The sequence below is a fragment of the Megalobrama amblycephala genome, linkage group LG4 (assembly GCF_018812025.1).
Source record: "Megalobrama amblycephala isolate DHTTF-2021 linkage group LG4, ASM1881202v1, whole genome shotgun sequence".
Taxonomy (NCBI): domain Eukaryota; kingdom Metazoa; phylum Chordata; class Actinopteri; order Cypriniformes; family Xenocyprididae; genus Megalobrama; species Megalobrama amblycephala.
In genome coordinates, this window is record NC_063047.1 from 36,269,595 (window position 1) to 36,283,652 (window position 14,058).

Below are 14,058 nucleotides of genomic sequence, written 5' to 3' on the forward strand. Positions count from 1 at the left end.
GATTCTACAACTGATAAAATAAAACATATATAAGGCAATACAACATTTACTGTAGGAGTCATACAATTTACTGGTGACTTAATTGAAAAAACTGTTCTATTGCGCTTCTGATTTGTCAGTGAAATTCGCCGATTTTGGGTGCGTAAGATGTGAAGGATTCAATGGTCCAGTTAGTATTTTCACCCCATAATGACGGCCGCGCTACCGGAGCGCCATCTAGTGGCTGTTACCCAAAAATTATCAGAGTGTCGCCTCTTGGGTTCTATACTCTTTTGGTGCGTCTCAATCAGCTCCCTAGTTCAGTAGTCAGGGCACTGATCAGGGAATCAGCCACATACATGATATACTGATTCACGACCTAGGGAGCTAGGCGAGTTGATTGAGACGCAGGGCATGTATCCCTGTAATAATACGATCTCTGATATGAATCTGCAGCGGTCAGGTGGTACAGTAGTCGTGTGGCTCCAAAAGTCAGTTGAAATTACGTCACAGTTATTAACATCGTACATATAGCGATTTTCCTACTTAATTAATTTTTATTTGATGTGCATTAAAACGCTGACATTAAATTACAAAAAAAGTAATTAAATTAATATATTCAAATACACATCTGTGAGGGTGTTTCTAGGCTGGGGATTAAGTGCCATATGATATGCTCACTCTGTATTTTTTGGGAAGATCATGGACAAAAGTGGTCAATGTGAAAAATATGGGGAAATTCATGTTTTTTTTTTCTTTTTTTTCTGTAAGTGTTTAAAATACATAGTCCCAACTGAGCCGCAAGAGAACATAGTTTTGGTCGCAAGGCTTTCTTCCACTCACATTTGCATTGGCTGATTGGAAATGTATTTTCTTGTGCCCTAAAATATATTTCTAAATGTATTTTCTTGCCCCTGAAATACATTTTTAAATATATTTTAAGTATATGAAGGTTGAAACAAAATATATTTTCAGTTTAAAAAATATATATTTCATCAAACTTCACTGTTTACCACATATATTTACCTTATATTTCAAATATATTTTGGCCAGATAAACATTTTTTTCCGTCTGGTTGCTGTTGTGCAGAAACATTGTATCTCTGAATTTCGTAATTTCTTACTTATTTTCTTTTCATAAATCGTAATGGTCATCCTTTATTTATTATTTATTTATTTATTTATTTAACCAGTGAAAAGTTTTTAAAAGAGCTTGTGACTAAACCTCATAACTCCATTGGCTCTTCAAACTGTCAATCAAACCTCACAACTCCACGCGCCTCTATCGTTAAAGAAGTGCTACACGCCGTTTGAAGAGAGATCTCTGCTTGTTTACAATATTAGGGTAAGTAAACAACTGTTTGTTTGAATAAGTACAGCACTTTCTTTACCCAAGAAACATATGTAAAAACTCATGTTGTATGTGTTTGAGGAGCAAAGAAGAGTGTCTTGCATTTGTCACCGAGTCATAGCCAGTCTTAAATAGTCTCTGTGTTGCGCTAATTAAAAATGCTTAGTCACTCTTTGTATTTGTATTGCATGTTCAATTTTAATCTAACGAAACAGCCTATGTCTTCATTCACTCAAACTCTTCTTGCGTTCCACTGTGACATCACTGTGATCGCCGCATTCGATGAGTTCGATCAGAACGTTCGATGAGTATAAGCTCGAGTGCAAAGGCAAAGTTCCTTTTGTAGCGAGTCGGCGAGTGTTGTGAGTATACTCTTTACACAGGGATTGGGGATCTGAATTTTAATCTTTCTGCTGAAATAGTAGAATGTTATTTGTATTTACTGTACATTTAGATAAATAAATAGGCATGCAGTGGTGGTTTGTGTGGAAATGGGAGGCTGATATCTAAATAAATAGCTAATGATCAAAAGAAAAAATTATAACTTGATCATTTATGTTTCATTGACCAACCGATTGCAGATCTGATGACACACTGAGGTGATAGTGAAAGTTGATTGACCTTAAGCTGATTTGTGTAGTTTTTTTGGGGGGCATAATAGAAAATTTTTATATACATTTGCTCTCAGCCTCCCTTCACTTCACTCCCTTCACCACTGGGCATACACCATAGGCCTGTACTTTTTATACATGGGTATACTTTGTTTTCCACGTTCTGCTCATTCTTAATCACGTGCATAGTCGTGTCTGTACAGCTATTAACGGATGGATGAGTTTGACGTATGCACACTATATGTCAAATTGCTTAATTATACTCTACCAGTTGCTTAATTATACTCTACCAGATGTCAAAGGGCAGCACTGAATCGTGTCAATATTCCTGTGTCTTAACATTCACCTAGTGTATGCGCTAGAGATGCACCGATCGATCGGCCAGGGATTGGAATCGACCGTTTTCCCTCATGATCGGCCCGGATCGGTGATCGGCCGATCATTCTCACTCCGATTCCGAGTTCTCGCTCTCTTCTCTGTCACGGTGAAGTGACACACCCGCGCGGGTGCCTCCTCTCACTCGTCTCATTCGCTAAATAGTGCTTGTATTGCACATAATTTTAGTCTTCCCGCAGGTTTCGCGCTCACACCAAAATCGCGCGCCACTGATCTACATAAGTGGAGCGGACAAGCCACGAGACAGAAGTCAAACAGAGTCACAAGTACCAAAATAAGTGGCTTACTGCGCTTAAACTGTCAAATACATACAAAAGTATTTCAAAACTAGCGGCACAGGCAATCTTGGCGAGTATTCAGATAAACACAGTCAGTTTTGAATCGTTAAATAGCTAAGAAAGTGAACCCATGTTGTGTGTAACAGTATTGGGTCCATTGAACACCGTTTATAAACTCTTAAAGGGACAGCAGTCCAATATTCCTGCTGCTGTCATGGTAATCAAAGAACAAAAGACAAATACGTTTTATAACTTTAATGGTAAGAATTGATCTGTATTAATATTTACAATAAAGACTACAGAAATTAAGGTAACCAATGCAAAATAACACTGAATGTGTTATTTTACATTTGATTACTTTAATTTCTGTAGTATTTCTTACCTGAATAAAAACCCAGTTAACCTGAAAAACTTAGTTTCATAGCTCTCTTTATTCTATTGCATTTATTTGAGCTGTTTATATTTTATTACTGACTTTTTACTTGTGTTTTTTTTATGTAAAAAAAACTTTGCGTTGAAGAAAAGTAGACTTTTGTTTGTATATGTTGTCAATTATAGTTCTTAGAAAGAAAATCGGAATCAGCAAATATCAGTAGCGGCAGATCACACTAACAAAAAATCGGAAATCAGAATCGGCCAAGAAAATTGCAATCAGTGCATCTCTAGTATGCGCAGTTGTACACACACCGTCAGTGCAAACACCTTCTGATCATGAAAATTGCAGAACGCAGATGACATAAATATACTTTGGGCTTAAAACAACAAGCTTTCAGGTTCTTATACTGTATGTTTACTCATCTTATTTCTTCCCTTTCTCTTTATTTCATAGTTTCACAGTTACAGATTGCATATAGTCATTTCACCATCACATCAAACATTGGAATCTATTGGAGTATGTCAACCATGCCCAGTATTTATTCTGATGAGCTCACCATGGCCCTTGCTGCTGGAAAGTGGTGGGCGATGGTGGAAATTGCATTCCCTATATCCGAGGAGCCCGAGTATGGGGGCATGTGGGGGGATTTAGTGGAGGCTCAAGACACTTTATGCCCCACATCCCTGGTCTTCAGTGATGCATCTGAGAAGGCCCAGAGAAGGTCCCAGCACGCTGGCTTCTCAGATGCAACACGGAAGACCACAAAGCGGTCAAGGCAGAAGATTGCTCAGGGAGGCTCTGTCCCTGCCAGGTCCAAACAGGGAGCATCTGTGCCTGATTGGTCCCCACATGGGACACCTGTGGCTGCTCCAAAGGTGCTTGCAGACTACCCTCATAGAGCATTCTAAGAAGTGAAGCACTCATTTAACATGTGCAGTATTACAATACTATGTCTGTTCCATCAACAGGACAATGCAGGTGTGGACCCAAAAGGTGTGCCGGTGCATTCTGGGACCCCACAGCGAGCACCCGTGCCTGATTGGTCCCCACATGGGACACCTGTGGCTGCTCCAAAGGTGCTTACAGACAACCCACATATAGCATTCTAAGAAGTGAAGCACTCATTTAACATGTGCAGCATTACAATACTATATCTGTTCCCTCAACAGGACAATGTAGGTCTGTGTCAGGCACCTCCACAAAAACTATATGTGGAAACTCACAACCTAAATGAAAAGATGCAGCAGCAGAACTTTAATCTGGAGAGCCACAACCATCAAGCTTCTCGGAGGAGACCGGAAATTCGGAGCAGCCTTCGGCGTGGGTCCCAGCTGAGCCGCAAAAAAACATCGGTTAGACCCTCCTATCTCTGTTTTACTTAGATTTAAAAAATGAAACACTGTCATAATTTAATCTGGGATGACAATCATATCCTTTTCAGTTCAGCCCCTTCATATTAAATTGGTAGAAGCAATTTGTCGTTAAATTTACTTTAAGGATCTCTCATCAAATTTGGTCAACATTACATGATTGTGTCTGTTCCTTCAACAGGACAATGCAGGTGTGGACCCTAAAGGTGTGCCGGTGCATTCGGGGGCCCCACAGGTAGCACCCGTGCCTGATGGGTCCCCACATGGGACACCTGTGGCTGCTCCAAAGGTGCTATATGTGGAAACTAACAACCTAAATGAAAAGACTGAGCAGCAGAACTTTAATCTGGAGAGCCACAACCATCAAGCTTCTCGGAGGAGACCGGAAATTCGGAGCAGCCTTCGACGTGGGTCCCAGCTGAGCCGCAAAACAACATCGGTTAGACCCTCCTATCTCTCAGTTTTACTTAGATTTAAAAAAAGAAACACTGTCATTATTTAATCTGGGATGACAATCATATCCTTTTCAGTTTAGCCCCTTCATATTAAATTGGTAGAAGCAATTTGTCTTTAAATTTACTTTAAGGATCACTCATTATATTTGGTCAGCATTACCTAATTTTGTCTGTTCCTTCAACAGGACAATGCGGGTGTGGACCCTAAAAGTGTGCCGGTGCATTCGGGGACCCCACAGGTAGCACCCGTGCCTGATGGGTCCCCACATGGGACACCTGTGGCTGCTCCAAAGGTGCTTACAGACAACCCACATAGAGCTTTCTAAGAAGTGAAGCACTCATTTAACATGTACAGCATTACAATACTATATCTGTTCCCTCAACAGGACAATGTAGGTCTGTGTCAGGCACCTCCACAAAAACTATATGTGGAAACTGACAACCTAAATGAAAAGACGCAGCAGCAGAACTTTAATCTGGAGAGCCACAACCATCAAGCTTCTCGGAGGAGACCGGAAATTCGGAGCAGCCTTCGGCGTGGGTCCCAACTGAGTCGCAAAAAAACATCGGTTAGACCCTCCTATCTCTCAGTTTTACTTAGATTTAAAAAAAGAAACACTGTCATTATTTAATCTGGGATGACAATCATATCCTTTTCAGTTCAGCCCCTTCATATTGAAATGGTAGAAGCAATTTGTCTTTAAATTTACTTTAAGGATCACTCATTATATTTGGTCAGCATTACATAATTTTGTCTGTTCCTTCAACAGGACAATACAGGTGTGGACCCTAAAAGTGTGCCGGTGCATTCGGGGGCCCCACAGGTAGCACCCGTGCCTGATGGGTCCCCACATGGGACACCTGTGGCTGCTCCAAAGGTGCTATATGTGGAAACTAACAACCTAAATGAAAAGACTGAGCAGCAGAACTTTAATATGGAGAGCCACAACCGTCAAGCTTCTCGGAGGAGACCGGAAATTCGGAGCAGCCTTCGGCGTGGGTCCCAGCTGAGCCGCAAAACAACATCGGTTAGACCCTCCTATCTCTCAGTTTTACTTAGATTTAAAAAAAGGAACACTCTCATTATTTAATCTGGGATGACAATCATATCCTTTTCAGTTCAGCCCCTTCATATTGAAATGGTAGAAGCAATTTGTCTTTAAATTTACTTTAAGGATCACTCATTATATTTGGTCAGCATTACATAATTTTGTCTGTTCCTTCAACAGGACAATGCAGGTGTGGACCCTAAAAGTGTGCCGGTGCATTCGGGGGCCCCACAGGTAGCACCCGTGCCTGATGGGTCCCCACATGGGACACCTGTGGCTGCTCCAAAGGTGCTATATGTGGAAACTAACAACCTAAATGAAAAGACTGAGCAGCAGAACTTTAATCTGGAGAGCCACAACCATCAAGCTTCTCGGAGGAGACCGGAAATTCGGAGCAGCCTTCGACGTGGGTCCCAGCTGAGCCGCAAAACAACATCGGTTAGACCCTCCTATCTCTCAGTTTTACTTAGATTTAAAAAAAGAAACACTGTCATTATTTAATCTGGGATGACAATCATATCCTTTTCAGTTTAGCCCCTTCATATTAAATTGGTAGAAGCAATTTGTCTTTAAATTTACTTTAAGGATCACTCATTATATTTGGTCAGCATTACCTAATTTTGTCTGTTCCTTCAACAGGACAATGCGGGTGTGGACCCTAAAAGTGTGCCGGTGCATTCGGGGACCCCACAGGTAGCACCCGTGCCTGATGGGTCCCCACATGGGACACCTGTGGCTGCTCCAAAGGTGCTTACAGACAACCCACATAGAGCTTTCTAAGAAGTGAAGCACTCATTTAACATGTACAGCATTACAATACTATATCTGTTCCCTCAACAGGACAATGTAGGTCTGTGTCAGGCACCTCCACAAAAACTATATGTGGAAACTGACAACCTAAATGAAAAGACGCAGCAGCAGAACTTTAATCTGGAGAGCCACAACCATCAAGCTTCTCGGAGGAGACCGGAAATTCGGAGCAGCCTTCGGCGTGGGTCCCAACTGAGTCGCAAAAAAACATCGGTTAGACCCTCCTATCTCTCAGTTTTACTTAGATTTAAAAAAAGAAACACTGTCATTATTTAATCTGGGATGACAATCATATCCTTTTCAGTTCAGCCCCTTCATATTGAAATGGTAGAAGCAATTTGTCTTTAAATTTACTTTAAGGATCACTCATTATATTTGGTCAGCATTACATAATTTTGTCTGTTCCTTCAACAGGACAATACAGGTGTGGACCCTAAAAGTGTGCCGGTGCATTCGGGGGCCCCACAGGTAGCACCCGTGCCTGATGGGTCCCCACATGGGACACCTGTGGCTGCTCCAAAGGTGCTATATGTGGAAACTAACAACCTAAATGAAAAGACTGAGCAGCAGAACTTTAATATGGAGAGCCACAACCGTCAAGCTTCTCGGAGGAGACCGGAAATTCGGAGCAGCCTTCGGCGTGGGTCCCAGCTGAGCCGCAAAACAACATCGGTTAGACCCTCCTATCTCTCAGTTTTACTTAGATTTAAAAAAAGGAACACTCTCATTATTTAATCTGGGATGACAATCATATCCTTTTCAGTTCAGCCCCTTCATATTGAAATGGTAGAAGCAATTTGTCTTTAAATTTACTTTAAGGATCACTCATTATATTTGGTCAGCATTACATAATTTTGTCTGTTCCTTCAACAGGACAATGCAGGTGTGGACCCTAAAAGTGTGCCGGTGCATTCGGGGGCCCCACAGGTAGCACCCGTGCCTGATGGGTCCCCACATGGGACACCTGTGGCTGCTCCAAAGGTGCTATATGTGGAAACTGTCAACCTAAATGAAAAGATGCAGGAGCAGAACTTAAATCTGGAGAGCCACAACCATCAAGCTTCTCGGAGGAGACCGGAAATTCGGAGCAGCCTTCGGCGTGGGTCCCAGCTGAGCCGCAAAAAAACATCGGTTAGACCCTCCTATCTCTCAGTTTTACTTAGATTTAAAAAAAGAAACACTGTTATTATTTAATCTGGGATGACAATCATATCCTTTTCAGTTCAGCCCCTTCATATTGAAATGGTAGAAGCCATTTGTCTTTAAATTTACTTTAAGGATCTCTCATCAAATTTGGTCAGCATTACATGATTATGTCTGTTCCTTCAACAGGACAATGCAGGTGTGGACCCTAAAGGTGTGCCGGTGCATTCAGAGACCCCACAGGGAGCACCCGTGCCTGATGGGTCCCCACATGGGACACCTGTGGCTGCTCCAAAGGTGCTATATGTGGAAACTGTCAACCTAAATGAAAAGGTGCAGGAGCAGAACTTTAATATGGAGAGCCACAACCATCAATCTTCCCGGAGGAGACCGGAAATTCGGAGCAGCCTTCGGCGTGGGTCCCAGCTGAGCCACAAAAAAACATCGGTTAGACCCTCCTATCTCTCAGTTTTACTTAGATTTTAAAAATGAAACACTGGCATTATTTAATCTGGGATGACAATCATATCCTTTTCAGTTCAGACCCTTCATATTGAAATGGAAGAAGCCATTTGTCTTTAAATTTAATTTAAGGATCACTCATTAAATTTGGTCAGCATTACATAATTTTGTCTGTTCCTTCAACAGGACAATGCAGGTGTGGACCTTAAAGGTGTGCCGGTGCATTCGGGGACCCCACAGGGAGCACCCGTGCCTGATGGGTCCCCACATGGGACACCTGTGGCTGCTCCAAAGGTGCTATATGTGGAAACTGTCAACCTAAATGAAAAGGGGCAGGAGCAGAACTTTAATATGGAGAGCCACAACCATCAATCTTCCCGGAGGAGACCGGAAATTCGGAGCAGCCTTCGGCGTGGGTCCCAGCTGAGCCGCAAAAAAACATCGGTTAGACCCTCCTATCTCTCAGTTTTACTTAGATTTAAAAAAAGAAACACTGTTATTATTTAATCTGGGATGACAATCATATCCTTTTCAGTTCAGCCCCTTCATATTGAAATGGAAGAAGCCATTTGTCTTTAAATTTAATTTAAGGATCTCTCATCAAATTTGGTCAGCATTACATGATTATGTCTGTTCCTTCAACAGGACAATGCAGGTGTGGACCCTAAAGGTGTGCCGGTGCATTCGGAGACCCCACAGGGAGCACCCGTGCCTGATGGGTCCCCACATGGGACACCTGTGGCTGCTCCAAAGGTGCTATATGTGGAAACTGTCAACCTAAATGAAAAGGTGCAGGAGCAGAACTTTAATATGGAGAGCCACAACCATCAATCTTCCCGGAGGAGACCGGAAATTCGGAGCAGCCTTCGGCGTGGGTCCCAGCTGAGCCACAAAAAAACATCGGTTAGACCCTCCTATCTCTCAGTTTTACTTAGATTTTAAAAATGAAACACTGGCATTATTTAATCTGGGATGACAATCATATCCTTTTCAGTTCAGCCCCTTCATATTGAAATGGAAGAAGCCATTTGTCTTTAAATTTAATTTAAGGATCACTCATTAAATTTGGTCAGCATTACATAATTTTGTCTGTTCCTTCAACAGGACAATGCAGGTGTGGACCTTAAAGGTGTGCCGGTGCATTCGGGGACCCCACAGGGAGCACCCGTGCCTGATGGGTCCCCACATGGGACACCTGTGGCTGCTCCAAAGGTGCTATATGTGGAAACTGTCAACCTAAATGAAAAGGTGCAGGAGCAGAACTTTAATATGGAGAGCCACAACCATCAATCTTCCCGGAGGAGACCGGAAATTCGGAGCAGCCTTCGGCGTGGGTCCCAGCTGAGCCACAAAAAAACATCGGTTAGACCCTCCTATCTCTCAGTTTTACTTAGATTTTAAAAATGAAACACTGGCATTATTTAATCTGGGATGACAATCATATCCTTTTCAGTTCAACCCCCTTCATATTGAAATGGAAGAAGCCATTTGTCTTTAAATTTAATTTAAGGATCACTCATTAAATTTGGTCAGCATTACATAATTTTGTCTGTTCCTTCAACAGGACAATGCAGGTGTGGACCTTAAAGGTGTGCCGGTGCATTCGGGGACCCCACAGGTAGCACCCGTGCCTGATGGGTCCCCACATGGGACACCTGTGGCTGCTCCAAAGGTGCTATATATGGAAACTGACAACCTAAATGAAAAGACGCAGCAGCAGAACTTAAATCTGGAGAGCCACAATCATCAAGCTTCTCGGTGGACACCGGAAATTTGGAGCAGCCTTTGGTGTGGGTCCCAGCTGAGCCGGAAAAGAGCATTGGTTAGACCCTCCTATTTCTCAGTTTGACTTAGATTTAAAAATGGATTTAAGGATCACTCATTAGATTTGGTCAGCATTGCATGATTATGTCTGTTCCTTCAACAGGACAATGCAGGTGTGGACCAGTCACCCCCCAGGAAAAAGCAGCGCATGGCAATCGAAGTCAAGGTCCAACAGTCAGAGCAGGGCAGCTTAACGCAAATGGACCATTTATGTAGCATGTTCACAAACTTTTGTACAATTTCAAATGACAACCTAAATGAAAAGACGCAGCAGCAGAACTTAAATCTGGAGAGCCACAACCATCAAGCTTCTCGGAGGAGACCGGAAATTCGGAGCAGCCTTCGGCGTGGGTCCCAGCTGAGCCGCAAAAAAACATTGGTTAGACCCTCCTATCTCTCAGTTTTACTTAGATTTTAAAAAAGAAACACTGGCATAATTTAATCTGGGATGACAATCATATCCCTTTCAGTTTAGCCCCTTCATATTGAAATGGAAGAAGCCATGTGTCTTTAAATTTACTTTAAGGATCACTCATTAAATTTGGTCAGCATTACATAATTTTGTCTGTTCCTTCAACAGGACAATGCAGGTGTGGACCCTAAAGGTGTGCCGGTGCATTTGGGGACCCCACAGGTAGCACCCGTGCCTGATGGGTCCCCACATGGGACACCTGTGGCTGCTCCAAAGGTGCTATATATGGAAACTGACAACCTAAATGAAAAGACGCAGCAGCAGAACTTAAATCTGGAGAGCCACAACCATCAAGCTTCTCGGAGGAGACCGGAAATTCGGAGCAGCCTTCGGCGTGGGTCCCAGCTGAGCCGCAAAAAAACATTGGTTAGACCCTCCTATCTCTCAGTTTTACTTAGATTTTAAAAAAGAAACACTGGCATAATTTAATCTGGGATGACAATCATATCCCTTTCAGTTTAGCCCCTTCATATTGAAATGGAAGAAGCCATTTGTCTTTAAATTTAATTTAAGGATCACTCATTAAATTTGGTCAGCATTACATAATTTTGTCTGTTCCTTCAACAGGACAATGCAGGTGTGGACCTTAAAGGTGTGCCGGTGCATTCGGGGACCCCAAAGGTAGCACCCGTGCCTGATGGGTCCCCACATGGGACACCTGTGGCTGCTCCAAAGGTGCTATATGTGGAAACTGTCAACCTAAATGAAAAGACGCAGCAGCAGAACTTAAATCTGGAGAGCCACAATCATCAAGCTTCTCGGAGGAGACCGGAAATTCGGAGCAGCCTTCGGCGTGGGTCCCAGCTGAGCCGCAAAAAAACATCGGTTAGACCCTCCTATCTCTCAGTTTTACTTAGATTTTAAAAATGAAACACTGGCATAATTTAATCTGGGATGACAATCATATCCCTTTCAGTTTAGCCCCTTCATATTGAAATGGAAGAAGCCATTTGTCTTTAAATTTAATTTAAGGATCACTCATTAAATTTGGTCAGCATTACGTAATTTTGTCTGTTCCTTCAACAGGACAATGCAGGTGTGGACCTTAAAGGTGTGCCGGTGCATTCGGGGACCCCACAGGTAGCACCCGTGCCTGATGGGTCCCCACATGGGACACCTGTGGCTGCTCCAAAGGTGCTATATATGGAAACTGACAACCTAAATGAAAAGACGCAGCAGCAGAACTTAAATCTAGAGAGCCACAACCATCAAGCTTCTCGGAGGAGACACGATATTCGGAGCAGCCTTCGGCGTGGGTCCCAGCTGAGCCGCAAAAAAACATCGGTTAGACCCTCCTATCTCTCAGTTTTACTTAGATTTTAAAAAATGAAACACTGGCATAATTTAATCTGGGATGACAATCATATCCCTTTCAGTTTAGCCCCTTCATATTGAAATGGAAGAAGCCATTTGTCTTTAAATTTAATTTAAGGATCACTCATTAAATTTGGTCAGCATTACATAATTTTGTCTGTTCCTTCAACAGGACAATGCAGGTGTGGACCTTAAAGGTGTGCCGGTGCATTCGGGGACCCCAAAGGTAGCACCCGTGCCTGATGGGTCCCCACATGGGACACCTGTGGCTGCTCCAAAGGTGCTATATGTGGAAACTGTCAACCTAAATGAAAAGACGCAGCAGCAGAACTTAAATCTGGAGAGCCACAACCATCAAGCTTCTCGGAGGAGACCGGAAATTCGGAGCAGCCTTCGGCGTGGGTCCCAGCTGAGCCGCAAAAAAACATCGGTTAGACCCTCCTATCTCTCAGTTTTACTTAGATTTTAAAAATGAAACACTGGCATAATTTAATCTGGGATGACAATCATATCCCTTTCAGTTTAGCCCCTTCATATTGAAATGGAAGTAGCCATTTGTCTTTAAATTTAATTTTAGGATCACTCATTAAATTTGGTCAGCATTACGTAATTTTGTCTGTTCCTTCAACAGGACAATGCAGGTGTGGACCTTAAAGGTGTGCCGGTGCATTCGGGGACCCCACAGGTAGCACCCGTGCCTGATGGGTCCCCACATGGGACACCTGTGGCTGCTCCAAAGGTGCTATATATGGAAACTGACAACCTAAATGAAAAGACGCAGCAGCAGAACTTAAATCTGGAGAGCCACAACCATCAAGCTTCTCGGAGGAGACCCGATATTCGGAGCAGCCTTCGGCGTGGGTCCCAGCTGAGCCGCAAAAAAACATTGGTTAGACCCTCCTATCTCTCAGTTTTACTTAGATTTTAAAAATGAAACACTGGCATAATTTAATCTGGGATGACAATCATATCCCTTTCAGTTTAGCCCCTTCATATTGAAATGGTAGAAGCCATTTGTCTTTAAATTTACTTTAAGGATCACTCATTAAATTTGGTCAGCATTACGTGATTATGTCTGTTCCTTCAACAGGACAATGCAGGTGTGGACCCTAAAGGTGTGCCGGTGCATTTGGGGACCCCACAGGTAGCACCCGTGCCTGATGGGTCCTCACATGGGACACCTGTGGCTGCTCCAAAGGTGCTATATATGGAAACTGACAACCTAAATGAAAAGACGCAGCAGCAGCAGAATTTAAATCTGGAGAGCCACAACCATCAAGCTTCTCGGAGGAGACCGGAAATTCGGAGCAGCCTTCGGCGTGGGTCCCAGCTGAGCCGCAAAAAAACATCGGTTAGACCCTCCTATCTCTCAGTTTTACTTAGATTTTAAAAATGAAACACTGGCATAATTTAATCTGGGATGACAATCATATCCCTTTCAGTTTAGCCCCTTCATATTGAAATGGAAGAAGCCATTTGTCTTTAAATTTAATTTAAGGATCACTCATTAAATTTGGTCAGCATTACATAATTTTGTCTGTTCCTTCAACAGGACAATGCAGGTGTGGACCTTAAAGGTGTGCCGGTGCATTCGGGGACCCCAAAGGTAGCACCCGTGCCTGATGGGTCCCCACATGGGACACCTGTGGCTGCTCCAAAGGTGCTATATGTGGAAACTGTCAACCTAAATGAAAAGACGCAGCAGCAGAACTTTAATCTGGAGAGCCACAACCATCAATCTTCTCGGTGGAGACCGGAAATTTGGAGCAGCCTTTGGCGTGGGTCCCAGCTGAGCCGGAAAAGAGCATTGGTTAGACCCTCCTATCTCTCAGTTTTACTTAGATTTAAAAATGGATTTAAGGATCACTCATTAGATTTGTTCAGCATTGCATGATTATGCCTGTTCCTTCAACAGGACAATGAAGGTGTGGACCAGTCACCCCCCAGAAAAAAGCAGCGCATGGCAATCGAAGTCAAGGTCCAACAGTCAGAGCAAGGCAGCTTAACGCAAATGGACCATTTATGTAGCATGTTCACAAACTTTTGTATAATTTCAAATATTTAATATTTATAATATTGGTGGTGGTGAAGTGGTGTGAAAAAGTGCTTGCCCCATTCCTGATTTTTTATTTTTTTGCATGTTTGTCACACTTTAATGTTTCAGATCAT

The 14,058-nt window shown here is 42.9% G+C and overlaps 1 protein-coding gene across 7 annotated transcripts; it reads left to right on the plus strand.

The window, feature by feature from the left end:
- Positions 1-1,232: 1,232 nt before the first annotated feature.
- On the plus strand, positions 1,233-14,058 carry LOC125267456. Of its 7 annotated transcripts, XM_048189114.1 has the most exons (27): positions 1,233-1,691; positions 3,444-3,865; positions 3,959-4,066; positions 4,160-4,342; positions 4,542-4,799; positions 5,001-5,108; positions 5,202-5,384; positions 5,586-5,843; positions 6,045-6,302; positions 6,504-6,611; positions 6,705-6,887; positions 7,089-7,346; positions 7,548-7,805; positions 8,007-8,264; positions 8,466-8,723; positions 8,925-9,182; positions 9,384-9,641; positions 9,844-10,101; positions 10,207-10,482; positions 10,684-10,941; positions 11,143-11,400; positions 11,602-11,859; positions 12,062-12,319; positions 12,521-12,778; positions 12,980-13,240; positions 13,442-13,699; positions 13,805-14,058. In XM_048189114.1, exons 2-27 carry the CDS (start codon positions 3,509-3,511, stop codon positions 13,952-13,954), a joined length of 6,045 nt encoding a protein of 2,014 aa, XP_048045071.1. In that variant the 5' UTR covers positions 1,233-1,691; positions 3,444-3,508; the 3' UTR covers positions 13,955-14,058. The 7 variants fall into 7 exon arrangements, with proteins under 7 accessions (XP_048045071.1, XP_048045076.1, XP_048045073.1 ...); XM_048189113.1 differs by lacking the exon at positions 1,233-1,691 and having other exon boundaries at positions 3,093-3,865; XM_048189116.1 differs by lacking the exons at positions 1,233-1,691; positions 8,007-8,264 and having other exon boundaries at positions 3,092-3,865.

What these genes read in the sequence shown, in the direction of transcription:
- LOC125267456 (XM_048189113.1), top strand. Translation starts at nt 3,401, where the DNA reads ATGTTTACTCATCTTATTTCTTCCCTTTCTCTTTATTTCATAGTTTCA. An exon ending in TGAGCCACAAAAAAACATCG is followed by an intron (nt 9,642 to 9,843) that starts GTTAGACCCTCC and finishes TTCCTTCAACAG; the next exon opens with GACAATGCAGGTGTGGACCT. An exon ending in TGAGCCGCAAAAAAACATCG is followed by an intron (nt 11,860 to 12,061) that starts GTTAGACCCTCC and finishes TTCCTTCAACAG; the next exon opens with GACAATGCAGGTGTGGACCT.